The sequence below is a fragment of the Phytophthora cinnamomi genome, assembly GCF_018691715.1.
Source record: "Phytophthora cinnamomi strain GKB4 chromosome Unknown Contig33, whole genome shotgun sequence".
NCBI lineage: Eukaryota > Oomycota > Peronosporomycetes > Peronosporales > Peronosporaceae > Phytophthora > Phytophthora cinnamomi.
The window spans coordinates 786260-814196 of record NW_027150966.1 but is presented as its reverse complement, the minus strand read 5'-3'; the positions used below and the strand labels follow the sequence as shown (position 1 = coordinate 814196).

The window sequence follows — 27937 nt, the reverse complement described above, 5'->3', positions numbered from 1 at the left end:
CAGCTGGGAGCCAGACTCAGAGCGTGACGAGTATGAAGTGGAGAACATTCTGGACCTCAGGTGGTCTAAACGGACCCGAACGTCTAGACGCACTCGAGAGTACCTCGTTAAGTGGAAAGGGTATGACGACCCCGAATGGTTGCCCGTATCTCAACTCAGTTGTGGAGCATTGCTGTACGCGTTCAATCAGGGTGCACGCGCACGAGCCCGGTTCCAGACGATGCAGGCTGGGGACGATCACCCCAGAGCCTAGTACATGTCTGAACTGGATCGACTGCGCGGATGTGCCCCTCGACGGAATGTGCTTTGAATCGATAGATTTGCGATGTGAGTTCAGATATGATATTTCGGAGTGTCAAGTGGAGAACGAGTGGAGAGTTTCGGAAAGACGAAGCTTGGAGTTTGAGAAGTTTGGAGTTTCAGGACTAAGGTGACAAAGAGATAAGAATGAGGAAAACGGAGAAGATGTATTCAAGAGGAATTGCGCATAATGAGTGCGGACGCTACGCCTGCGACTTGGTCCGGAGATTAATCTTCGATCGAGTCACGCTGTCCGGCTGGAATCAGAGTGCGGCGAACATCTTCCGGCAGATGGGCGATGCGCTCGTCGTCCGAAGAGCAGAGTCCCCATTCCGTACGAGCCGGTTCGCGAGCATCCAGAAGCTCGATCTGTTCCTTCAGAGTGTAGCGGACATCAGTTCCAGGCTTGGTGTGGTCCCGACTCATCAGGATCCAGTAGCAGACACGCTTGGGAAACTTCCAGATGCCCGGCTCGTTCCAGATGGAAGCCGGGACGACCTTGTCGATGTGCTTCTCTTTGGTGGCAGCCCGTTTCCTGACGCTCTCATGGTTCTTGCCACGCCGGAGGCTGAGTTTCCGGACAAACTTGGAGTCGCAGTCCCGATCCAGCACGATCCAATGGAGCGCATGCCAAAACGCCTCTGCATTGTCTTCCATGAAATCGATCCAATCTTCGATTGCCTTGATCGCACTTGTGCTGAGACTGGAACGCCGGTGGAAGAAGAACTCCGCTCGGCGCTCGCCGGACATCTTGACCCAGGGGCGTGTAGCCAGGAATTCCTTGAGCTCGTCGGGTTGACAACGGTCTTTCAAGATGTCCAGATCGTGTCGATTTGGCTCGAAATCCGGAAAACCCAGCGTCTGGAACGGTGCATGTGCGGTCGGACTACCAGGTTTCATACGGACGCCAAAATACATCCAGGACACTTCATTCGGGCCAGGTGACTCAATCAGTCGTCGCTCTTTCGCCGTCAGTTTGGCCGGACGCTTGGCCGCGAGTGCAGTCGGGCCTCCAGAGCTGCGACGTTTCGACTTTCCAGACTTGGACTCCGCCTTGATCCCGGATCTGGACTTCTTCCTGGACGACGACTTGGACTTGGTCTCCGGCTTGAGCGTCTTGGGCGTGCCCGATTCAGCTGAGGATTGACTCAGACGTCGACGCCTGGAGGCTCGCTTAGCAATGCTAGGAGGGATGCCATCCGGAGAGCCGTCATCATCATCGTCTGCCTCGCCGTGGTCAGATACTTCACCTGCGTCATCGTCCCCGTTGCCTCCGTCATATTCGTCGTCAACACCGTCATCCGGATCTTGCTGAGGGTCGTATTCCTCGTCCTTGTCTTCAGCCTCGTCATCATCGTCGTCCTCGTCTTCTTCGAGCTCGGCTGCGTCGGGATTGAGACTCGGGAGCGATCCATCCCACTCTGGAACATCGTCGTCGACCTTGCGCAGACTGTCCAGAGCAACCGAGGCGACTGACAGGTAACGACGCGGCACATGCTTAGTCCACAGCGCAGTATCCAGACGGTGCTAGCGCATCATCGACACGAGCATGGCCACTAGGTGATACAGGGGGAACCTCGAGTGGAGGCACTTGTCCTGATTGATCAAGTCCAGTGCATCCGGCAATTCCAGACCATCCTTCATCAGGAGCTGGAGATCTGGACGCAAGTCCTTCCAGACGACCGGATAGTCCGCCAAGTGCGCCCGGGCCTTCGCGCTCGACAAAGGCAGAGGCGACTCCTCTGGACGGCACCGAGAGTTCGAGTCCGGAACCCAGTCTGTTGGGAACTCCTGCGCTTGGTCCGGAGCCACCATGCTCGACTTGGACTTCGACTTGGGAAGGGACTCCGCTTGACTCGAACGCTTGCGCTTGGACCCGGACGCCTTGGACGGTGAACCCTGCGACAAGTCGATGACAGGACCCGGCGGAGGCGGCTCACTCTCCTTGGTCTCCTCGTCCTCGTCCGCAGGCGGGTCCAGCCGGACGAAGCTTGGTGCCTGGAAACCCAGGTTGTCGTTGGCTATGACCGTAATGACAGTCTGCCACTCTGGAGGGACTGGGGTTCCAGACTCCAGATGGTCCAGGAGGTCCCGGAGCCTAGGCCAATTCATCATGACCGCCGCGTGCGCGTGGAGAAAGTTCATCACATGAGCCGTTCGGAGACGCGGTCCTTGGGACCGTGGAGCCAGGGGCGGTAGAGACGCCCGCGCGACCTTCAACTCCGCTTCCAAAGTCTTGACTTGAGCGCGCAAGCCCCGGACGTCGCTCTCACGCTCCTCCATCAGAAGTAGGAAGTCAGCACGCGCTTGAGCCATGGCCGCGTTCTTCTCTTTCTGGAGCCCCGCCACTTTGGAAACCCAGTAGTCCGCTTGGAACTGCTGCGCGCGCTTGAGCCGAAGAACTTCCTCCTGAAGTTCGACCTCCGACTTCACTGCTGCGTCCTGTCCCAGTCGACGCTTGATCATGTCGTACTTGGCTGTCACCTTCCGAAGGAGGGATACCGTTCCGAATGTGCGATAGGCCAGTTACTTGGCGTCGAACTGAGACAGGATGCTCGCCAGCTCGCGCTTGACCCGGAAGCTCTTGAGTTGGGCCGTGAGCTCGGACTCCGAAAGCGGATCCTCGCGCGGAGTCAGGATGAAGTCGCTGATGACATCGTCTTCCTCGAAGAAGTCGTAGAGGTGGGCCAACTCAGCAGCCCCCAGACTCCCCATCTGGACCAATGCCTTCAGACCGCCGAAGCCATCTTGCAGGAAGGTCCTGCCGTCGTTGTGTCTCTCGGTCGCCGGAATCCCGACAACCCGGACGGTGGTGTCTGGAGCTTCTCCTGGCGCGATGTCAAACGCCGCAGGCTGACTAGGCGTGGAGCCCTGCCCGGACGAAAGCCGACCCTGCGCTTGGAGAACCTTCGCTTGCTCTGTGTCGAGCGTTTGAAGGCTCTTGGGGACCGCGGCACCTGACCCTTGTGGCTGATTCGCCGGGCTCGAGGCTCTTCTGCTGGGTGGAGGTGTGAGCGTCTTGTTCTTGGATCCGGAGGCCGGAGTCCCCCTTTCGGGGCGGGCGGCTGCCACCCCGTCTCCTCCTCCTCTTCCTCCGCCTCGCTCTCATCGCTCGAGCTACGAGAGGCGCTCGGACGAGGTCCATCGCCTACGCCTGATGTGGCGGAGCCAGCCCCGGCCGGGGCGCTGCTCGCGGCGCTCGTTGCAGGCGCGACCACCATCGTCTTGTTTGGCTGATGGGAAATCGCGATTTGGCTGCGTTTCGACGAAAGAAGTTTCCGATTGATGTTTTGCGACCCGATTGGCTGACGCGACATGGGACAAAGAAGGGAGGCCACCTCAGCGAGCTGGGCTACCTTGCCGCCCTCCGGACCACTCCGACGTCTGGACATTTTTGTCCGCCTTGCTACGCGTGGTCTCATCGCAACCTATCAGTTCGGGAGTAAATTCCTCTATGAGAGATTGGGATGAGAGGGACGGTTGACACGAAGCGGCTCCAGAAAATTTGCCCAAGTCTCTGCTCAGTGACCCGGCCAGCGACAGGCCCGTAAGACATGCGACGGAAGAGCACAAGAGAAGAGCGAAGACACAAGCGAGAAAGAAGACCCAAGCAAGTCCAGACAGAGAGCCGAAGAAGATTGCTCAAGATCGTCCAGACTCCCGCCATAGTGAAGTCAAGTCAAACTCCAGACTCATTGGTCTCCGGACTCCGGACGCAGGATTCCAGATACCAGGCTCCGGACGAAGATCTCCGATGGGCGACCGGTCGCACCCTGTCCCAGCCTGATTTGTACCCAGAAAGGCCTTCCAAGTTTCAAGTATACTCCGACCAAGATGTTAACGACCGACCAAGACGACCGACCATGATATGTTATGCACCGACCAGATTCCTGCCCTATCCATGACCTGCTCGACATGCGACGTGATTACGCCACGCCCCGACTATAGTGAAACCAAGACAAAAGAGCTGATTCCAGAGAGAACAGTGGATACAGAAGCCTAAGAAAAGATAATCAGAGAGTTCAATTTGCCAAGAAGGGCGCAAGTGCTTCCCCGTCCCCAGGGACGAAGTGTGCTGTCAAGTAAGCGAGAGGAACAAGCCTCGACCGGAGGGATTAACCCTGCCGGCGGCCCTAAGCTACAAGACCTGCGCTTGGACGCGTCGTGACCGCGAATACCGCCGTGGAACTCTCCCAAAGGCTAAGACCAAGTTAGGCGGTGATCGGGCGACGCGCGCTCCGAAGTGACCTGTCCTATTTCATATTCCAGTTGTTGGTCCTTCGTTCGGAGGTCCCATTTCATATTAACTGCGTTTCTAGGAGGTTGTGTGCAGTCACCCCTAGATCCGATCGATTGACTACTGTGTGATAGGATTGTATATTGTCTGACCGGAGGTTGTTCTCCTTTTTTGGAGTTGAACGTTTGGAAAGTCTTCCACCTGGAGCTAATTATCTCCTTGTGGGAGCTGGTGCGCGTGAGTGAAGGGTGTTTTCGGGCTCGACCGGTGGTCCGGAAGAAACTCCAGTAGACCGGTGTACGGGCCCCCCGCTCAAGGGCCCCCCAAAGAATAAGTAGCGGCTGTATATTTGTATATTTGCATATTAACTCTCTGATTTTGAAGGTTTGGCTGGAAGGATCTGCTTGTGATCTCAACCCCAGTCGTGGAGACCTACGTTTGAAGTAACGTAAGCGCTCTACACCCAAGACCTTATCATTGTGAAGACAACTCATCAGGTGAAGTTCGTTCTATCGAAGATAAACGATACCTACAGGGATTCACAAGGTCACACGCCACCTCCGTTGGGAGCACCTAGTGCTGCTATCGGAGTCTGACCCCATTGGGAAAATCCGTAAGGAGGAGTAATTCTCCGGGCGGGCGGCCCCGTGGCATCGTGCTATACACCTGGGCGGCAAAAGGCGCTCACCCGCCTCTCCACAAGAGGGTCTATTTCTGGTGTGCGAGTCCGCGCTGGCGGGCGCGCAACTTCTTCTCTAGCGCGACGGAGTCGGGAACCTCCATCAGCATCAACCGTGAGGCGAATGCTTCGTCATGGTGCCCAAGGGCATTGATGAACAACTCCACGTGCTCACGTTTCTCCTCAGCCGTGACATCTGTGTAAGGGATGTGGGTACGTGGGTCGGCAACGTTGATACGGTTAAAGTACTCCAGGGGCGTCTCGTCCGCGCGCTTCGACGCATGGTAATAGCGGCTCGCCTTCGAGGCGCCCTTGCCGCAGCATTAGATGCGGAACTGCTCCATCAGGTCGGGCCATGTCTTGCGGACTTTCTCGGTCAGTTGGAGATACCACTGACGGGCGGCCCCGTTCATCAAGTCGCTTAACAGGGCGCGCACTTCTTCGCCGGCCATGGCGTCGCGTCGGGCCGCTGACTTCAGGCGTTTGAGCCAAGCTCGGGCCTTCTCGTCGCTCGAGTCGCGTCCTTGGAATTCCTTCAGCTCGGACGATGTGGAGAGACGCACGCGAGCCAAGCCAGTACCGGCAGTCGCGGTGGAGATCGCGGCGGCCGTTCCTGGCGTGCCGTCCTCCAGATCGAACAGGTCGTTTGGGTCTTCTTCGTCCCGGTGATGCTTGGATCGCGTCGTAAACTGCGAGCTCACGGACTTCATGTCCACGTCATCTACCGGTTGCGGTTGAGAGATGGGCGCCGGGGTAGGGCGTTCCGGGTGGTGTTGGTGCTGGGGGGCGGTCACTCGCGCGGACGCACGAGAAGTGACTGACAGTTGCGCTGCTGTCAACTTCATCAGGGGCGACTGCATTAGCCGGACGATCGCATCTTCCAGCGCCCTGGGGAACGCTCCCTCCGGGGCAGCCGGAGTCTCGACGCGCATGGGCTCAGCCGGGAGCTGCAGTACGCGAGGCGGGCGTTCCATCGACATCCGCTTGAGAGATTCGACGCTGCTAACCGAGTCCTCATTCGATGGGTATCGAGGCGACGGTGTCATGGTCGGGTTCGGCGCAGGTCTGGCCTGAGTCAGAGCGGACTTGCGCTCGACAACGCCGACGAGGGTCGCCAAGGGACCCAGAATGGCCTGGATCACGCTTACCCAGGATGCGAGGTCCCAGTCGTACACTTTCTCCATCTCGAAAGCACCCAGTACGAAGCCTAACTCTCTGAGGATCTCGAAGAGCGTCTGCGCATCACGTCGTACACTGGTGAGACTCGCGACCGCTGGCGCTTGAATTGGGTCGGTGAGGTTGCTCAACAACATGGGCTTGACGAAGCGCAAAATCGGATCGCGTTCCAGCAATCGGAACAGCTCGGTACGACTCAACGCGTACTCCATCTCCCTCGGTGTGTACTGGTGTTCCGCGTCCTTGCCTCCCAGCTTGGACGGCGACTCACCCGCCGAACCTGGCGCGCGCAGCTTCTTTTTCTTCGTGGTCTTGCGCTTTGCGGCCACCTTGGCGGTGGATGATTACCGGTATTCGGCCTTTGCAGGCTTCATACCAGTAGGAATTTGACTAGCGTCAGAGCCCTTGGTGGCTTCCGCGGGGGTAGCCACAGCGGGAACGGCAAACTGTTCTTCGTAGGCTTCCTTTTTATCGCTGGCTCCATCGCCTGTTGTGAAGATTCCTTCAGAGCTCCACGACGCGGCAGGTCCTTCTTCGTGCTCGCTAGGCTGGCAACCGACAAGACACCCGCTCCTGGCCCTTGCTTGATCACCACCGCTTGTTCCGTTTCCGGAGTAGTACTCCCGTGTCGCGGCACCATTGTGGAGTAGCCCCTTCGCCGTTTTGCGCAAAGTAGTCCTTACACAAACCCAACGCGTCCGAATAGCAGTCGCGTCAGGCACTTTCCCCGGTTCTTGATTAGGGTATCTCAGGCGTGGCTTGGGCAGCCGATCAAGCTGTAGCGCCAAAAGCGTTCCCTTGTTGACGTTGCGTCCTTGGGACGTGCGGCGGTTATCGTACCCGACGTTTCCTGGACGAGGCAGGCTTCCCTTGGTATGCGTCAGTATATCCCCAACGCAGTTGGTGTGCGGCGATTATCGTGCCAGCACGTTTCTTCGCCGGGCGCGCGTTTATCGTGGCGCTGTTCGACGGTATCCTTTAACGTGTCCCTCCTTTTGGGCAGAGGTCTGAGTGGGTGAGCACCCAAAACCAGCGAGCGCTCGGGGGCCGGGTTTTCTTTACGGCACCGCCGGCACTTTGAGGTCTTCGAGACGCGAGTGAGGATATCTGGTTGCATGCTACAAAGAAAATTCGGGACTGAGCCTTATCCTATCCTATGCTGTCGACTGTCTACTGTGAGATTTGCTAAGCTTCGGTTCCATGCCTAACCCTTCGTCTGTCGTGCCTCTGACCTTCAACCTGATTCACGATTTCTAGACCGGGGTCGTGGATCGGGTAGACCCTGATCCAAAGTCCACTGGATCGGGGTGCCAGAGACAGGCGCTCATTCCACCCGTTGACATCCGTCGACCAGGCTCAACTCAGATCTGAGCCGCTGCTCCTTTCCCTGAAATCAGCATATTGGACCGCGTCACCTCCCTTCACCTTCGACGGGCCAGCGATGCGGCGCCACACTGCGGGTTGCCTTCACCTTGGAGGTCGCTCTACCCCATATTCCACGGGTAGCTTCAACTACTCGCGCAGTCTGCATCAATCGAGTTCGTTTCACCGCTTGCTTCCCTCTAACGCGCCATGGTCTACTGGAGTACGGTGGTGTGACCACTGTGCTCGTCCTCATTTCTTCAAAATAGCTTCCGCCCCAACGACCTTTATCGTCGTAGTTTAAATTCCCTCTCTCCATATTATCCACCTCAGAGCGTCCTTGCGGATCAGCTTCTACCACGCTATCCTCTCCTCCTCCTCCACAGCATCTACATACTGCTCCACCCTCCGGGGCATATTGTTCTGCAGCGGGGCTGCCGTAGCTTTGCGTCAGAGGAAGACGGGTTAGACTCACAGAGTCTTAGCTAGGGATAGCGGTCGTTCTGATACCAGAACGACGTACGAGTCCGTACACCTTACGGACTCCAAGAGTCAACACAAGACCCTTAAGTGTAAATCCAAAGGTGAATGTATTTCTCTTTGTCTTGGTGTAAATGTATGACGCTCACTATCTAGCATAGTGAGCCCTAGTCTCTTGCATATCCATTGGCTATAAAATGTTCCTACTGATTTAGGTTGATATGTGGACCCCACAACTCCTGTGTGTCCCACACTCTGTAACCATCGGGTAACTTTCGCGTAAACCGGGTACATGTTCGCCGAGCTCAACGTACTGTATAGGAAATCTTGGCCTGCGACATCCTCCTCATCCGATTCAACTGCAGGGCAAGGAATCTGCATCTCTTCGTATCCCAAAACTTGGTCTCGTTGCCCACTAGAATGATTCTGCAGTCGAGTCGTCTCTATAACATCTTTAGCAGGCAGTGGACCAATAACCCCCTCTCAAGCACCAAAGGTTTCAGCACCGTCCCCAGTTGTCATAGTCCTCATGGTGCGTCAAGAGGTTCCACACATCCAGGTAGTCGAAGCTCCGCCCGTCCTCTCCTGGAATGCAATTGCAGCTCGATTCAACAGTTTCTGGTGTTCCCGGGACGGTAGCACGTCGAAGTCCGTGACGGGCTCATTTGGCCATAGATCCGTCAGAATGGCGCGGAAGTCCGCCGCACTAGGCCATATGATCTCTTACTGCTGCCGCAGTGTGTGGACGTCCACCGATTTGCTGGGGAGTCGCAGTTTTCCGCTGTAGCCCTGGTGCATCCAGGACCCTAACAGATCGTCCTCCTTTCGGGAATATCTCTCGCAGCTGGGACAGGAGGACGCCGGCGTGAGCGACTCGATGCTGCCTGCACACGACGTTGACCCACGATTGGGCCAGCGCCACGAAGGACTCCGACGTCCATGGAACCGTAGGAGGAGAAGTCGAAGCCGAGCGCGACCGCTTTTGGTTGCCTAAGATACTTTCTAATAATATTTTTGGTAGTGAAATTCAAACAAAGTCACGTGGCCGTGGCTGGGATGCTTACCAAGAAATACGGAGAGAATGCTGGGGATCCAAGAAGCGGGGATGAAGACTCCAAATACGAAGACCCTCGCGGAAAAGCTGCAGGGCGAGCGTTTCCTCTTTGGCACAACTCAGGGAAATCCTAGGGCGACGTTTTTCAGGTGCTTGGCGATTTTTTTGAACAAGGCTGTGCAAGAGCTTTGTGGCAATCAATTCTCTCAAATAGCTTGCTCGTGCAGCCTTGCAAGAAGCACATGACGATACCCTAAAGGGGCCTGCGCAGTACAGGCTGCGGTCAAGAAGTTTTAGCTCACGCCCTAGTTCTATTCTAATTGTCCACGGAATATGCCAATATGACCTATGTCGAGGCATATTTAAGACTTTCGGCGCACGTAATGAACTAATTGGGCCGTTCAAGCTCAAATAAATCGCTGATGAGTAGATATTTTGCTTCTTCCGCCCCCTCGTCAGACATAGCACCTTTCGCGCTGCTGCGCCTTCTTTTGCTTATAACCAATGCGCTCGTTTGATTGATGTATCTTCAAAACTCTACGAGGAGGCTATGATGGACGCATCCTGCTTCCAAAGCATAATAAATGCTCGATCTTCTAGTGTTTTCCGCACACTTGCGCAATCAGTGCTCGAGCGCACTTCTTGCGATCGCGGCATTCCACCAATCTGTGTACTCGCTGAGAATGCCCTTGTCCGAGCGAGTAACATCCTTAGGTTCTAGCTTAAAGATTTTCTCGAAGAGCTTCTTTGGGCTCACCTTCTTCGATACCCAGGAGTCGAACAGCTCGCGCTGGAAGGTCATGGCAGTATGCATTGGGTCTTCATCCCACTTTACTTTCTGGAGCAGTGCTGCAAAACCTCGCTCACCATATATGTCGGTCAAAACGTTTAACTCCTTAATTTGGTTTTGGAGTGGAGCGTGATTGTTGTAAACAGTAAAATAGCTCTGCCAAGCCTGATAAACATCTCCCTTCAGGGGGTTGTTAGCTTCTTCGAGCTTGAGCAACCGGAAAACGTCGCTGTAAGACTTCCCAGCGTGGTGCCAAAGACGAAACAGCTCGCCTTGCAGGTTTTCGGCAATGTCCTTTGTATTGAGAGACCTTTGGCCTGCTACAAGCATTGCCGCCACCGCATCATCGCCGTATCGCTTTACGAGCGTCCCAGCCATGGTCACCCCAGTGTCAGGGAACTTTTTGCTGTACATGGAAATGTACTTGGCCAGGTACTTCAGATTCGGGTTCGACAGGATATCATCCACACCGCCGTCGAGCTTCAGAAATACAAGCGCTTTGTCCGCGGTCTGTTGATTCTTCAACATGCCGCGAAGGTCCGAATTCAACTTGATTTTAGACGACCATGACTTGAACGTGCTCAGGAAGCCGTTGCCAAAAGCGCGTTCTTCTTCTTTTTCATCGACCTCGTACGGGTTGTTAGTCCGTAGCATTCTCTTGATGGGAGCGTCGTGCTGGGCAGCAGTGAACGAGCGAACCAAAGCCGGGAGGTTCGGTGCAGCCATCTTCGCGACACTCGTTGGTGTGCCCTCGGCAATCGCCACGAGGGCGGTAGCAGCTAGTACGGCGACGCTGAGAAGGCGCATCGCGATTAGTCTGGATACTGGTAGCCCGAGCGTATGACGCGTAGAGAGCAAAAATCCGAATAACCCTTGCCAGGTGGGTCAGTCACATGAAGGCAATGCTGGACAGCTCTCCTGGCGGAATCCCGTATGTTATCCTTGGATAGGGCCCCATAAGCGAAACCCATGCGAACAGTGTGGATAAAGCCGCGGCTTTATTTTCGGCTTTTCGGCTTTATCGATTTTTTAGCCGATCGGCTTTATAATTCAGCCGCGGCTGTATTGGTGGGGCAAGTGGCGGCCAATATCCGGACATTACCGGACAAATCGTACCTAGTTGGGCTTGCGAATATAGCGCTGACGTTTGTCGGAGCTGGCCGTGGAAACTCCAGCCGTCGAAACACTATCACTGACATCATCCCCCCGATGTCGGGTCCTCGCCACATTGGGCCTGGGGATAGGCCGCAGGGCACTGCGCATCAATGCTTCGTGAAGAGTAACACATTCAAAGGGAGGAGGGGCAACCTTGCGCAGTGTGACTGCCTCAAGGTAGTACTCACAACGCTTGAGGTGGCTCACATAGTTGGTATCTCGCCCTATGACGATCTTGGGCGCGGGTGCAGGATCAGATCTTTGTTCATCGCCGTAAGCTGCATGACAATGCTTGCACCAAAGCTGGAGCCTGTCGCCCTTCTTCGGTAAGCCCGTCTCAATGAACTGCTGCCGCTCGTAGCCCTGGAGGCGCCCCATCGTGCCAGGGTAGGCTTGTTGTATGAGTAGGCTGGCTGTATACTGATTTGGACGGGAAGGGGGGGGGGGGGTGTTGTGGTGCTCACCTGAGCAGGAACTTTCCGAAACACAAACCCCACACAAATTAGCCGAGTATACAAGTGGGTATAGCCTTTCGTATACCGTTGTATAGCCAATCTCGCGGAGTTATCTTCGGCTTTATAGGGCCGGCTCTATTCGGCTTTTTGAGTTTGCTTGCGGCTTTATCTAGCAAATCGCGACAGAGCCCTGGACGAAATAAAGCCTCAAGGGTGCGGCTTTATCCACACTGATGCGAACCACTGTCACTACCGTAATATTCGGGCCCAGTGCGACACAGTTTCCCAGTCATAATCAAGTGAAGCAAAAAACCTCGTAAGGTTTTTCAAAGAGTTCGCTCGGATGACGCCCGTCCCGCACGGTTGGTTGCGGTACCTCCCTCGCGCCATCGCAGTCACAAAAGAAAATGAAGAAGAGGCCGAAGAACAATAACAAGACGAAGCTGACGGTGCGGTCTCTCGGAAGTCATGCTCGATACTCGTTTTTTTACATTTTGCTGATGATGCTCGTGTACAGGGGGCTGAGGCCTCTAAAACCACTACCAGAGATGACCATCACAGACGAGGAGGAAGATAACGATCAATAGACGTTCAACGCAAGTTTTTTTTCAAGTCTTTTTTCTTAATATTTTTTTAGGAGGGGAGGGGTTGTCACCCCTACGTCTGCCGGTGTCGCACTCAAACCGTTTGTCGCACTGGACCCGATTATTACGGTATTGTATTGTTCCAAGCACAAAGATGCGAGAGGGGGGATCACATAATATGTAAGGCCCTGGCTTAGTAAGTGTACAGTTATTAACAGGCGATCCAGTTAAGAAGAGGGAAAAAAGGGCCCAAAATGGGGAAAATCGTCGAGCCAAGTAATTGCGGTCTTTATTTTCAGGTCGTGAAACTAGCATCATCAGATAGATCGATATTTCAAACCTATAAATATGCTGTTTTTTTTCCACTTGAACGCAGCTCACATTTTAGCATGAGCGCTTGAAAATAGCGCCTCCGCCTGATTGCCCTTGGTGTGAATGCGATGCATGTCTAAATTCGGAATACGAGGAGGTAGAGTTGTATGTATTGCCCCATCTCTCCACAATGTGTCCCCATCTCTCCACAATGTGTAGCTTCGTCTCCACAAGGACGGCAAGACGGCGGTGGGCTCGTGGGAGGGTGAGAACAATTTGTCCATCGCGCAGTTCGGCAGGGAGCGCGCAGTAAGCACCGCCTTCGGTCTTCGCACTCGGTCTCTGTGGCTCAGGTAATGAGCGGATAGATTCCGCCACCAGAGTCTTCTCGTCCCCCCTCCATTTGGAATTCTGCACCACTGAGAAATCCCCCGGGGGGATTTGTGTGTGGATAAAGCCGCACCCTTGAGGCTTTATTTCGTCCAGGGCTCTGTCGCGATTTGCTAGATAAAGCCGCAAGCAAACTCAAAAAGCCGAATAGAGCCGGCCCTATAAAGCCGAAGATAACTCCGCGAGATTGGCTATACAACGGTATACGAAAGGCTATACCCACTTGTATACTCGGCTAATTTGTGTGGGGTTTGTGTTTCGGAAAGTTCCTGCTCAGGTGAGCACCACAACACCCCCCCCCCCCCCCCCCTTCCCGTCCAAATCAGTATACAGCCAGCCTACTCATACAACAAGCCTACCCTGGCACGATGGGGCGCCTCCAGGGCTACGAGCGGCAGCAGTTCATTGAGACGGGCTTACCGAAGAAGGGCGACAGGCTCCAGCTTTGGTGCAAGCATTGTCATGCAGCTTACGGCGATGAACAAAGATCTGATCCTGCACCCGCGCCCAAGATCGTCATAGGGCGAGATACCAACTATGTGAGCCACCTCAAGCGTTGTGAGTACTACCTTGAGGCAGTCACACTGCGCAAGGTTGCCCCTCCTCCCTTTGAATGTGTTACTCTTCACGAAGCATTGATGCGCAGTGCCCTGCGGCCTATCCCCAGGCCCAATGTGGCGAGGACCCGACATCGGGGGGGATGATGTCAGTGATAGTGTTTCGACGGCTGGAGTTTCCACGGCCAGCTCCGACAAACGTCAGCGCTATATTCGCAAGCCCAACTAGGTACGATTTGTCCGGTAATGTCCGGATATTGGCCGCCACTTGCCCCACCAATACAGCCGCGGCTGAATTATAAAGCCGATCGGCTAAAAAATCGATAAAGCCGAAAAGCCGAAAATAAAGCCGCGGCTTTATCCACACTGCCTGCAACGCATCGCGTCTGTACCACTATCAAATGTCTCATACCTCCAAATCCCTACAAATGCTTCAAACAGCGCTAGTATCGGCATGTTGGTTGCATGCCTTGCCATGGCACAACCAGTGCAGCTACGAAAGCCGGGCTTGATTCATTCGTCATTAGAAATTCTAGTTATGTTCCGACTAAAATTTCATTGCAATAGGACAATTTCCGCATTTATTTTTTTTTTTAGTTTCCCCCAAAAAAGTCCCCCTCTTAGCTGGATCGCCTGTTAAGCACATGTGCGTACATACACTTTAGTGTACCAACATAGACCAGATATTTGATGTCCTGTCTATCGGAACCGTATGATTGAATGCAGGGAGGAATCGAATAGAGTCTACCTGGTATTGAATGTTAGGCTCTGCTACAGCCCAAAACATATCGTCAAAATCACCGTCCAGGCTGAAAGCACCTACCGCCTTACCGGTATCTAGACATCCTGCACTGAGCACTTCGTCCAATTTAGCCGCTGACAGCTCACGACAGAGGGGGTTGACAGTCTTCTCGTTATCATTGTAGGCAACAAAATGAAGACCTTTGTGACGCGGGGAAGGATGAAACAGTGTGCGTCTTCGCCTTACGACGGCGCTGCGTGTGAGCCATCGGATGGCATAAATGAGCTCCGAAACATACAGTTCGAGGCCTGTGTGTGACAACAAAGGGTGCACCGAGGTCCTTCCCGCGCGGGCCCTGATTGGCTATATCACTGCTGTATGCCATAGGGGAGAACAAAGGTTTAACCGGTAGAACTTAACCGGTCCACTTAGAGCGTGTTCGCTACGCAGCTGGAGATGGATATGGCACGCAGTGAGAACGCGTCTCTAGCTCCAGCTTGTTCGCTACCTGCTGGATTTTAACAGTCAAACAATAAACATGTTCTTTCATCGTATGATGATCTTCAACTGTTCTTTCATCGTATGGTGATCTTCAACTGTACGTCTCGCTCTTCTGCTGTAAGTTCATAACAGCGTACATGTATTACACAGCACCAACGTACCTACAGACACCGCGCCCACTTCCGACACATGGGTACACGAATAATCTTCCAGAGCGAAATGAAATGTTGCAGGTAATTTGATTTAAGGAATCTATACGAGAGTCGAAGAATTACATCGCCTACCTCTACGTCGTCTTCGTAGCTGCACCCATCAGTGTCAACTGGGGTGTCCTTGGGGCCCAAGTAGCAAATGCCAGTGTGGCGGAAGCAGTTCTTGATCGTCTCCTTCCCCGTTATTTCACGCCAGACCTCTTCGCTCCACCGCATAGCTTGGAGCTGATCGATTGCGTACGGATCGTGCTTGATGGCGTCGGGGTCGCGCAGCTTGTTGTAGACCCAGTGGAGTTGCTTTTTCTTGTACGCAGCCTTGAACGACGCTATTATACCCGCGTCCATGGGCTGGAGAAAGGCAGTTGTGTTGGGCGGGAGAAGCTTCAGGGTCACATTAGTCAGGGCGAGGTCGCCCGCATCATTGGAGGAGGCGTTGCAAGCTGCTTTTCTAGTTGGGGAGAGGAGACTTGCGTAGGTTTGAGCTGGGCGTCGTCGCCGTACGTAGCGCTCATGATCTACTTCGCGTTCTTCATGATGTCGCAGATCGTGTTCCGAGCAGGCTTGGCGCGCAGCTTGAACTTCTTCCTCACCCAGGCTGCCAGCTCGGACTGCGTCATGGCCGGGCATGCCTCAGCCATCCGTATAATGGCTCTCTTGTGGCCAATTTTGAGCCACCGGCCCATTGCTGCTTCGCTTGCGAGGCTTGTTCCAAAGTGAGTGCCAGCAGCAGCAAGCACTGGGTGAAGAGGCCCTCGGGGCGTATCATTTTCCCGCGCAAAATGGTCTCTATAATTTAATTTTAGGTTCTGTATAAATATAGCAAGGGTTATTGCCGTACCCCCGTGTCGGAAGTGACCGCGCATACTGTAATCAAGTTGCCAACGTATTACGGTACACACACAGTACAGTGGTGCACAGCGTATTCGACACCGGTATATTATAATAACCCGTATGAACTTATGAAGTAGGTGTTTGGGTAAGTAGTGCCCATCGCCATCGATGGTGTGCGTGGGCACAACGCTGACGACAGCGAGAAGTTGTCCCTGTACGTCGTGGGCAAGGCCAAGGAGCCTAGACCCTTCAAGAACCACGACGACTACAAGGAGACGGGGGCAACCTACACTTAAACCCCCAAGGCGTGGGTGAATACCGCCAGGTTCTGCGAGTACTCTGATCCAAGCAGTAACAGCCGGTGCACGATTTCTATTGCATTAATTCCTATAAACCAGTAAATCGGTTTTGTCTTATTTCAGTTTGGCCGTTCGTTGTTGCCCACCACCAAAGGTAATGGATCAGGCAGTGTATAATATAGCTTATATTATAAGCTGTCGAATATGCGGTGCACCACGCGGTGCGCCGTGAAGCAAAAATTCAAATTCAAAATCGGTACGTCGCTGTTGAATCCACAGCGGCACTAGTGCACCCTTCGATTCAGTGCTCTTGCAGCCACTGGACAGCTTCGCAATGGTCTCTTTTCATCGCTTCATCCATGGCACGGGTTGTGCTGCCTTCGGAGCGGTGGTGTTGAAGCCACTGAACCACGTCCGTCCAGCTTGCCCGTAGCGGCTGCGTTATCCATCGCATCAGTGGTGCGTTCCCATGCGTAGCTGTCACGCAACCACTTGACGATCTCTAGATGACCTCGAGCTGCTGCGTTGTCCATGACAGCTGTGGTGCAGCCCTCGGCGCGGATGTCGTGCAATCACTTCACTTCGAGGTAGCCGCCAACCGCGGCACCGTGCATGGCTCTCGTGGTGTATCCTCTCCGATCGGTTCGCGTACATCCACTTCACGACTCCCAGGCGACCTCCACTGCAGCACCATCCATCTCCAGTGTCTTGCATCCTTCCCCTTGGTTCTTGTCTAGCCGCTGAACCACCTCCAGGTGTCCCTGTGCCGCAGCTGAGTTCATGGCCCTAGTCGTGCATCCCTCCGGCCTACGCACGTGCAGCCACTGCACTTTAATACGTCAAGACACTAGCTAGCAGCCGCATAGTCCATGGCAGTTGCTGAACACGTTGACCCAGTCTCCTGTCTGGCTAGGTATTATCCTTCGGTGCTGTCCTTGTAGCTCTACTTTCCGCGATCACGGGCGATATCAGCAGGCCTCTCAAAATTAGGCAGAAATACCTACCTACCTAATTTGACCTCGATTAGGCATTTTGGGAAAGTCTGATTAGGTACTACATAGTACTCCTTTTCCAGGCCAAGTTCACCAAGAACAAAAGCAAATGCACTGAAACCCAACGCAAATGCACAATGTGCAAGTTCAAGTGCACAATCCTACTATATAGAATGTGCCGACTTTTATTATGTTTAGTAGGTGATCCAGCCGTAAGGGTTCGCGCCACTGCGCGCCACAGCAACCACGTTGAGCTCGACGGCACTCCTTTACTTCCACCAACCCTGCTTGTCCCTCCTAGATTCCACCAACAGCTGAGCTGCCTGATTTATCCTTGGGTTCGCTCGCCTCGTGCGACCAGGGAATCTCACGCACGCTGGCCTTTGCTCACTTTGCAACCTTCTTCGTGAGCGCCATGCCGTTTCCCTACAACCACTACACGCTCGCTCGAGACGCTCTTCCCCCGCGTTGCGACCGCGCAGCTTTGTGCGTCATGCTACCGCCACACGCTCAGATTCCACGTCAAGGTGGCGGCGCTCGAGGACATGCCAGTTGGTTGCAGCAAGAAGCAAGTACTGTCAATCGCGTATTTGTCAGGGTATTTTATTTGGAAGGTCTACTGTACTTGCTTAAGCGCATTTGGCCTTGCACTTTGTGCATTTGATTTGGGCTTCAGTGAATTTGGTTATGTTCTTTGTGAATTTGACCTTGTTCTTGGTGAATTTGGCCTGGAAAAGGTGTACTTCGATACAAATGGCTCAAAAATCCAAATTAGGCATGCAGGTGGTATACTTTATTCAAGTGAATTGTCTTAGCTACGTGCACTCCTAGCGACGCGTTCAACTAGATCAGTCTATTCGCGTCGCTGCCTGTGCATTCCACCTTTCGGCGCTCTCCACCTCCTAGCACGAATGGGGAAGACAAAAGGATCAAGGAGAGGGTCTAAGATGGGTGCTCGTGGAGACCAACAGACCGCACCACAGCCTAAAATCACTGGTGCAAACCGCTGTGTCAACACTGCCCTTGTGCAAACTAGAATCACCCCTCTGCAACAGCCGCATCAGAATCGAGATTGACCAGGAAACTACTGATCGCGTGCCAGAAACGCCAAAAGATGTGATGAATTGCAACGATCTCCAGTTTCGCAATCTCATTGAGACGCACAAGGCTCGGTTGACCGCTGCGTATGGTCCGACAGCAAGTAGTGACATTTGGAAGCAGAGACATGATATGATCGAGTGATACAAGGTCGACACTTCTTTTCATCACCGCGTTGACAGTGTTCATCGATCTTCTTTTCTTAACGCGTGGTCTGATGTGGACTGTGAGGGCAATTACAGGTTACTGTTCACATTCGTCGCTGAAGTGGCGGCGATAACGCCCGGCACTCACTCAGTTGAGAGTGGGTTCAGCGTCTTGAAACAAGTCAAGAACCCGCAGAGAACAGTTTTAACCAACTATGCAATGGAAGGCCAACTCCAGTCGCTGCAGTACTTCTTTTTGCTCGCGAGCTAGGTTGGTTTCAGGCATGTCCGGAATTAGGTATTTTGAAGAAAAAAAATAGGATCAGTCGTTTTGCACTTTCTCTTCACACACTACCTAATTTTGACAGGCGCACCGCTGTGTCCATCAGGTGCATGCGCTGGAACGCCGGCGTCGGTTTATTCGTGCCCAATAGAATGCCCGAAGTACCCAAAAGTGCCCAAAACTTTAAGCCTGGGAAATAATTAAAACTTGAAGATTGACGGGGTACAATAATTTGACTTCGAATGGTGTATTGCCTATACGGGTCGGACCTGATGTTTAGGCCAGGCTTTTCGGGAGGGTACACGTACAATGGGAAGCCCTCGACAAGTGAGCTCCTCGTTTGCACCGCCGATTTCGCTTCACTCATGGCGGACAAGGCGTCGGCTAGTCCCCTACAACTAACAGAGTATCCTGTCAGCCTGTCCGTCAGTCCGTCCGTTCTCTGGGCTTTAGCCTGTCGTAGAGCATCGTCCTACCGCCCTGCATTAATGCATTAGCAACCTTCCCTATGGCATCCCACCATCTTCCGGACTGCCTTATCTTTGCCCGAAATCACAACGCATAGCCATGCGTGATAATTATACCGCGCTGTGATTGGCCGATTTTACCTCAGCATTCACATTTCCTTTTTTGAATTCCGCGCGTGGCGGAGCAAGGAAAGCGCCGCTGCGAGCCACACAGGACGCGAGCGCCGCACAGGGACTAAGGTACTCTTAGCTACATCGTTTCCTAACTGTAATAGAAGTGTCGGTTTCGGGAGTTCCGCCTGTTGAGATAACTGGTACCTTCAGGGCAGTCGAGGTATTATAGTGTGGGATTAAGGGCGGCCTGGTGCCTACTCCGGTGGGGCCACGGGGGAGTTGCAGTGGGTTCCACGACACGGCCATGTAGTCGAGACTCCCCCGTTAGTGCACAGATGCCAGGCAGGCCGTCCCGAATCTGCAACATTGCTCACTTACCTGCACCCCGGGTCTAATTACCGTAGGGAATGGCATTTGGGTACTGCAGCTCTCCACGTTACTTTCTCTAAAGTGGGTAGCAATACCCATTTTAAGATGATAAGAAAGACCGCAGCTGGCACCCGCCACCGACGTATGATTGCGCGTGCCCTTGCCGCAACGACCGCTCTTGGGAGCCGCGACCCTGAGGTGCCTACGTCCGCCCGCCAGCGGCGTGGGAAATCTCATACCAATCCGGGGTAAATGGAGCAGATCTCGGCGAAGCCGGGTGACTTGCCTCATCTCCGGGCCAGTGGTCGTGTATGGGACCGGCGCTCTAGGTGGACGCACCTATTTGCGCTTCTGTGTCCGCGGCGGGGCGCGTGTATAGGACCCAGGAAACAGCGACGGTGTTCCTAGACTTGATGTCTAACGCGCCCTGTGACTCTGTTGCGTGTGCGTAGGCAACAATGGGTCGAGTCAAAAGGAAAAGGACGCGGGAGGAGATCGAGCAGGCCATGCGGGACAATGATCGTATCAACACAACTCCCGCTGGCCCAGAGGAGCCTGCCGCTAAGAAGCGCCGCCAAGGACGTCGGAGGGCTAAGCGCCACAACTTAAACAAGGAATTTCAAGCGCTTAACGTGACAGCCACAGCCACTACTGTCACGGCGGGCGAGAGTCACGTTGCGGTCGGGAATACGTCTGTTGAGCCTCCACCAGCCCGCAGAGAACAGCCTTCGGTCCCGGCGTCGGCGTCTGTTGCTTCAACAGGCGTAGCGGCGGATACCAGCACAACGGAGCAAGTTCGTGGCCCGACCCCGTAGGAGGCAGCACGTAGGAGGCGCGCAACAGTGTCGGCTTCTCAAAAGGAGCGCACTCCAGCTCGCGACCGAGAGAGAGCCCGAATTAGAAGGGCTAATATGATGGGATCCCAGCGCGAGTGTCAGAGACGTAGAGATGCAGCACGTCAACACGCACGTCGAGCGTCAGTCCCCGAGGCCGAATGGACCTCAGCGCGCGAACAAAACCGTTTACTACAGGCCGCTAGAAGAGCTAACCAAACCGAGCAACAACGGGAGATCGCGCAAGATACAAATCGTGTCCAACATGCCCAACGCCGCGAGCAAGAAACTCCTGATGAACATGAAGAACGTCAGGAACGCGACCGCGTTCGACAGGAAGAACGTCGGGCTAATCTGACACAAGAGGAAGCAGAAGCAGAGCGAGCAGCTAATAGGGAGTGTCAAGCCACGATTCGCGTTGCTCAAGAGGAGGAGGCGAGGGAGGAACAGCGGCGGCAAGAGCGTATACGGCATAGCACGCTTCGCAGAGGTCACGCCCTGCCGTACCAGGAGGATTTCAGAGTCTCTATGCTCAGCGGCGACATCATCGTCAATGGCCGCCACAGACTGCCTCCGACTACGGTCTGTCCTCATTGCAACGCGTGGAAATGGCCTGTAGAATCCAAGAAAGGCTGTTGTTTGGAGGGAGCGGTGCGGTTACCTCCACTACGAACCGCGCCTCCGCGACTGCACCAGTTGTACACGGACACCGCGTTTCGGCGCCGCATCCGAGCCTACAACCAAGTGTTTGCCTTCACGTCGATTGGGGCTTCCTGTAGCAACCGCTCTAACTTCAGGGACGTGAACCAAGACGAGAGCGTTGCTGGACAACGTGGCGTATACACGTATCGTATTCAAGGAGCCATGGGGCACTACCTGATCTCTCTACTTCCGCGTATCGATACGTTCACAAACGAGCCCATGCCCCCCAAGTTTGCCCAGATCTACATCGTCGATCCAGACATGCAACATCGAGCGGAGCGTCGCCGAGGTATCTTCGCTGACCTCGATTCTGGAACGCTGCTGGAGATCGCGCAAATGATGGAGGAGTGCAATCCGTTCGCGCAACAATATCTCAACTTCGCGGAGAAGCTGCGCGCCGACCAGGAAGCGGGAAAGGAGGTGGTTGATATGGTGTTCTGACCACACGAAAAGAGGTCGAACCCACGAACCCACAACCTACCCAGGGTTTCAGAAGTTGGGGCAACTCTTATCGAGGACGGAAACTTGGACAGCCCGCGCGACATCCTTCTGTGTGCAAAATATCACTCGCTGCTGCGCCTCTTCGAGACGCAATCCGTGTATGACCCGTTGCAGTACCCCCTACTTCTTCCGCATGGAGAACTGGGTTGGACCTACACAGACGTGTATGCGAACAACGTGGTGCGCAGAAAGAAGTGTGAAATGTCCCTCCGCGAGCACGTAGCCTACCGGTTATTCTAGAAAGTCGGGGACGAGTCGGTACTGTACCAAGGTGGACGAATATTCCAGCAGTACTGCGTAGATCAACGAGCCAAGTGCGACCAAGAGCAACTGCGTTGGGTGGCATCCCATCAAGCTGAACTACGGGTTGATTAGTATAGCGGGGTTCAAGACGCGCTTCTAAGTGAAAACACGGTGGTTCTGCGCGAGGGAGAAGCCCTACTGACTGAATACAACCGCGAAACGGGGGAGTTACAGCACCCAGATGAACCGCAACGTCGCTCGGAACACTTTCTCGACCAAATCGGCAAGCGCATCGTTCTACCAGCTACGCATTGGGTCAGTCCGCGGGCCATGTACAAGTCTTACCAAGATTCCATGGCTATCGTGAGAGAGTACGGAAAACCGGACGTCTTCGTTACTATGACGTGCAATCCTACGTGGGAGGAGATCTAGAAAAAGATACCGGAGCCAAACCAAAGCGCACAAGACCGCCCGGACATTGTAGCCCGCGTTTGGCAGCAGAAACTCGCGGCGATGCTGAAAGACTTGGATGAAGGCGTTCTGGGACGTGCTCTGGCGAGGATCTACGTAGTGGAGTTCCAGAAGAGGGGCCTCCCACACGCACACATTCTTATCATTCTCGCCGACGAAGACAATCCCCGTACACGACAAATGATCGACAAGCTGTGCTCTGCGGAGCTTCCCGACACCGAGATCAACCCCCAGCTGTACGAGACCATCATCACATGCATTATGCATGGTCCATGTGGCGTGGGAAACCCCTCCAGCCCCTGCATGAAGGATGGGAAGCGCACGTAGGGATACCCGAAGCCGTTGGTAGAGGTTACCCAAGGAAACGTGACCGGGTTTCCGGTCTGCAGACGTCGCCGCCGGCCTCCAGGAGCACTCAAGTTCAAGGGAAGGGAGTACGACAACGCCACCATTAACCAGTGGGTGGTTCCATACAACCCCTACCTTTCACAGAAGTACAACTGCCATATCAACGTGGAGGTCTGTACGGCCCTCACAGCAGTCAAATACCTCTACAAGTACGTCTACAAGGGGTCCGACAAGGCTGTAATCACTGTGGAAACGGTGGGTGGGGAGTCGAATGGAGCAATGCTGGATACCAACGAGGTTATTCGGTACCTGAACGCAAGATATATATCTCCGATAGAGGCATGTATGCGGCTTCTCGACTTCTTTGTTCAAGGCAAGACGCACTCCATCGTACAACTGACTATCCACCTGGAGAACGAGCAATTCGTGACCTTCCGTTCGAGCGACAACCCGGATCGAGTTCTCACTCGCGGTCGCCACACGATGTTGACTCGTTTCTTCGAACTGTGTGCGAGTGAGGCCCCGGAGAACCAAGTGGCAAAGACCATGGTGTACCAAGATATTCCGAAGCTGTTCCGATGGGATGACAAGGCAAAGAAATGGGTTCGTCGCAAACAATACCAAGCGGCGCTTGGGCGGATGGTTCATGTGACCCCTCGGGACATGGAGCGGTTCTACATGCGTGGACTGCTGTGCCACCGCAAGGGACCCCAGTCATTTACCAAGCTTCGGACAGTGGTTGGTGTTACGTATGCGTCGAACCGCCAGGCCGCACTATCTTGAAGACGACGCAGAGTGGATCGCATGTATGGAAGAAGCTGCTGCCTTCAAGATGCCGTACCAACTCCGCCAGCTCTTCGCGACTATCATTGTTTATTCTCAAGTTTCGGAGGTTCGCGTACTGTGGAATCGATTCTACGAGGTTCTTTCTGAAGACTTCGCGTACACATACCGGGGCTTGGAAGGACAGGAGAAGGAAGACACGACCAGGTTTCACACACTCAAGGACCTTAACGACCTGCTCCAAATCAGTGGCTACGTAGTGGCGGACTTTGACCTCCCTCAGCTGCATGAATACCCGCGGCTGGTGCTGGATTCACTGCTGCGGAACAACCTCATTCCCCGCGAACTGGAAGGGTACCAGCACTCTACCCTTCAAGCCATTGTGGACCAAGAAGGTCAGCTGAACAACGGCCAACGGGCTATTTACGACGAAATCATCCCGGCGGCCGAAGCGCCAGTTCAAGGCAACAAGCTATTCTTTATTGACGGGCCCGGGAGGTACAGGAAAGTCAACTCTGCTGCGGCATATCCTGGCGAAGGTGCGACTGTCCGGGAAGATCGCGATTGCTGTGGCTTCGAGTGGAATTGCTTCGCTGTTGCTCATGGGTGGGCGCACAGCGCATTCAACGTTCAAGATACATCTCAAGCTGAACGACAAGTCGACGTGTGCGATTTACAAACAATCGCGCCTCAAGATGTTGATTGAGAGGGCCAGTTTGGTTATCTGGGACGAAGCTCCAATGACTCACAGGCACGCCTTCGAAGCGGTCGACAGGTCTTTGCGTGACATCATGGGTAACGACCAGGAGCCTTTTGGAGGAAAAGTATTTGTCCTTTCGGGTGACTTCCGCCAGATTTTGCCGGTGGTAGTGCGCGGCACACCAGCAGAGATCATCGACGCGTGTCTTAAGTCATCTACGCTATGGCGACGCTTCAGGCAGCTGCATCTCACGGAAAACATGCGTGTACAATCAGCAAGTAACGACAGCAGCGCCGCAGAGCTCCTGGCTTTCTCGGAGTTCCTCCTACAAGTGGGAGAGGGTAGGCACGATGTCAACAGGTCCCTGGAGAGGGACTATGTGAAGATTCCTCGAGATATGCTGATCGACAACATCTACGAAGAAGGAGACGACATTGAAGACGAAGAAATCGCACCTGGAGCTGTTCCAAGGGGTTTGAAGAACATTATTGATAAGATGTACGCCGACGTCAACGATCCCGAGGTTGCGACGGACGAGTACTTCGCCAACAGGACCATCCTGACGACTACCAACGCCGTGGTGCACCGCATCAACCGAGCTGTCTCGGAACGATTCTCCGGGGAGGCCCACGAGTATCTATCGGTGGATTCAGTGGACAACGACAACGAAGGAAACTTCTTCGAGCCGGAGGTGTTGCATTCGGTGACTGTCAACGGTATTCCTCCACACAAGCTTACACTGAAGGAAGGCGCCCCAATTATGATGATGAGAAACCTGAACCCCGATTTGGGCCTCTGCCACGGAACGCGACTACGGGTTGTCCAGCTCAAGCCCCACGTCATTCATGCTACCATCATGACTGGCGAGCGCCTAGGCCAAAATGTTCTAATTCCAAGGATCGTCTTCGTCAGCGATGGGGACGCGCGCGAGTTCCCCTCCCGCTTGCGACGTGAGCAGTGTCCAGTCGTACCAGCGTTCGCCATGACCATCAACAAAGCCCAAGGCCAAAGCGTCCAGAACCTAGGTTTGTATCTGGCGACACCCTGTTTCTCCCACGGACAGCTCTATGTGGCGCTGTCGCGAGTTACATCGAGGTCCAAGTTCAAGGTTTTGATCGAGTATCCGGAGCTGGAGGAAGACGACGGTGCATACACTGACAGCATTGTGTACAGGCAGATATTCGAAGATGCTTAGGCGGAGTAGGCATTCAGCAGTACACACTTCATAAGTACACAATTTCATGTCTGTTTTGGAAGTGCGATTCAGTTTATCAATGTAATCCTTTGACGAAACCATCGCCCGCATTTTATCGGTCATTTTATCGGTCATTTAGCTGTGACGTTGCACCCGTGATGAACCACTTTATGATGGAAGTTCTGCCATGAATATCGTTCTACCCTCCCATGGATGTAGCGGGTCTAACTTGACTCACTACTTTAGCTTACACGTTGCGCAACGTGTATGAGGAAGCGTAAGTACTTAGTAATTACTTAGGTTAATTATATTTGAATACACAAATATAAGTTAACTTAGACAAGACTCCAAGTAGCTAGTTTAAGGTAAAATGAGAACTGTATTGTTTGTAAATTGATCTTCCTCTAAAATCTGCTAAAAACTGTTTATCATCTGTGAAAGGGTTGACAGCGGCTGGCTGTCAGAGCCCCGCTAATATGCATGTCTCTGATTGGTAGAAAGATGCTGCTTTCTACCAATAGGATCTTTGGGTATGTGTGGACCACTCACTGTGGTGGTCCACTTCAATGTATCCATCGATGTGTCTTACACCAATGTGAGGAAGTATCCAAAACGTTTAACAGATAACCTATCTGTTAAATTCACAAGTGGCTTGCAGCCACTTGTACGTGTAACCCCGTTACACCATCCCCCCTTAAGGTTAGACGCGCGGGGTCTCCGCACGTCAATCTTTTGGAATTGACCATTCGTCAATTCTCCGCATTTGGAGAAGAAACCCGCGCTCATTCAACGATGAGCGCGCCTCAGAAGAAGTCTGCAAAGTCGGTGGGGAGTCATCTCTCCATCGACGACTACTTCGAACGCCAGAAGGCGAAGTACGGCGACGTCGTCGACTTCGACGACGACGATGAAGACATGGAGGGCGAGGAGGACTCGCCCTCAAAGCGTAAAGACTCAGTGTCGAGCGAATCGCTCGACCCTCACGCCAAGAACGTTCGCCCGCGTGAAGGGGACGAATCGGACGCTTCGAGTTCGAAGCGTTCGCGTTCTGAGAGTGATACCCCACTCGCTTCAGCTGGGGCTCTCAGTACTCCGCGCGCTGCTGCTGCTGCAGCGCGTGATGTCAAAGCTCAAGGCTCTCCGCGCGCTGCGCCTGCGGTGCGCGATCTGTGGATGCCGTCCGCGTCCGAGATCTTGGACCGGTATGGGAACTCGGTACCTCCGAATGAGGTGCAGCTGTACGCATGCAGCGCCATCAAAGATGACGCCGTGGTTGCCGAGCTGCACTTTGATGCGGAAACGCATCAAAGGCGCGATTACTACATCGGACTCTTTCATGAGCTCCGATGGTTTCATAGCAAGAAGACCTCTTCTCGCAGCAAAGTGCCCGAATGGCAGGCACTTTGTCAAAGGTGGAACGCCTTTGTTGAGAACTTCAACAAGAGGCCGAGTGCTTACCGTGATCGGATTAAGCAAGCGCGTGATCGCTTCGAGACGTACTCGAAGCGTGGAAAGCTGGAGCAACTTCATGTTGCTGCTGAGGAGGCAAATGTGCCGTGCGCTGTGCCCGAGGGCTTTCAGTGCACGAAGTGCTTTCCAGGCGCGGTCCGCTTGAGCGACCGCGACCTGAACGGGTACACGTCGTTCCGTGTGCCCGAGAGTCTCAAAGAGCTCCGTGCTAAGTTCTTAGCACGTGAGGGTTCGGGCGCTAGCGATGATCGCAGCGCTCGTGTTACTTCCGCTGCGCCAGCGCGTACTGCTCTTCGTACGCCCTCACCATTTCCGGAACGTCCTCCAGCAAGACGTTCCGCGGCTCCCATGTATCTCGATGGGGAGGAAATCCTCTCCAACGAATACGAAAACGAGCCCCTTGAGGGTTCGTTTTCGGGATACTATGGTCAACAATCCGCTCAACAATCCAGCGGGTTGAGCCGCGGGCGTCACGGATCGGCGGTGGCGGGGGTGGGAACACGCCCCGGCTATGATCAGCCCCGGGCTGATCAGTATGCGCCTCTCCACGACCGGGTGACCGTCGTGGAGCGTCTGCAGGGCGCTGAGTTCGCCGCCCTGAAACAGGAGCTGGCGAACGAGAAGGCCCAAGTCGCGGCGGTCTCGCAGACCGCCTCGAATATCCAGGTCGAGCTGGGGACCCAGATGAAGGGGTTGCTCCAGCGCGTCCGCGCGCTGGAGGAGAGGTTGCTCGTCGCCGAGGCCAAGTCCTCCGCTTCTGCCTCGGCAGGAGCCGAGGCTTCGGGTCAGCCGAGCTAGATGGCTCGTGCTGCAGGTATGGCTTCAGCCGTCCGACGTAAAAGGTCGGATGGAGGCGCATGCTAGATGGTATGTCTAGCGTGTATGCGTTGCCGTGCCGTGCCAACACAGTGAACGGCCCGATGAAGCGCGGAGCAAGCTTGCTTGCTCCGAAATCCGAAACTGCATGTCTAGGCAGGTTTTGTGTAGCTAACAAAACTAATGAACCAACTTTAAATTCATTTGTGTTGCCTCTGCCCGCATTGTCTGCGTTCAGCTTCTGTTGATCAACAGAAGCTGCTATAGTGTCTTGGACAAACCGAATCACG

At 54.2% G+C, this 27937-nt stretch overlaps 3 protein-coding genes across 3 annotated transcripts; all 3 read right to left on the bottom strand.

Moving 5' to 3' along the window:
• Positions 1–5539: 5539 nt before the first annotated feature.
• On the bottom strand, positions 5540–6646 carry IUM83_04401 (Eukaryotic/viral aspartic protease; the record flags this gene model as incomplete). Its single annotated transcript, XM_067928480.1, has 1 exon — positions 5540–6646. One exon carries the CDS (start codon positions 6644–6646, stop codon positions 5540–5542), a length of 1107 nt encoding a protein of 368 aa, XP_067792831.1.
• A 3264-nt stretch (positions 6647–9910) lies between these two features.
• IUM83_04400 (putative secreted RxLR effector protein) lies at positions 9911–10885 on the bottom strand (the record flags this gene model as incomplete). The annotated part of the gene is made up of 1 exon (XM_067928479.1): positions 9911–10885. The coding sequence occupies one exon, from the start codon at positions 10883–10885 to the stop codon at positions 9911–9913; it is 975 nt and encodes a 324-aa protein (XP_067792735.1).
• A 4050-nt stretch (positions 10886–14935) lies between these two features.
• IUM83_04399 (uncharacterized protein) lies at positions 14936–15331 on the bottom strand (the record flags this gene model as incomplete). Its single annotated transcript, XM_067928478.1, has 1 exon — positions 14936–15331. One exon carries the CDS (start codon positions 15329–15331, stop codon positions 14936–14938), a length of 396 nt encoding a protein of 131 aa, XP_067792787.1.
• Between the last annotated feature and the right edge of the window lie 12606 nt (positions 15332–27937).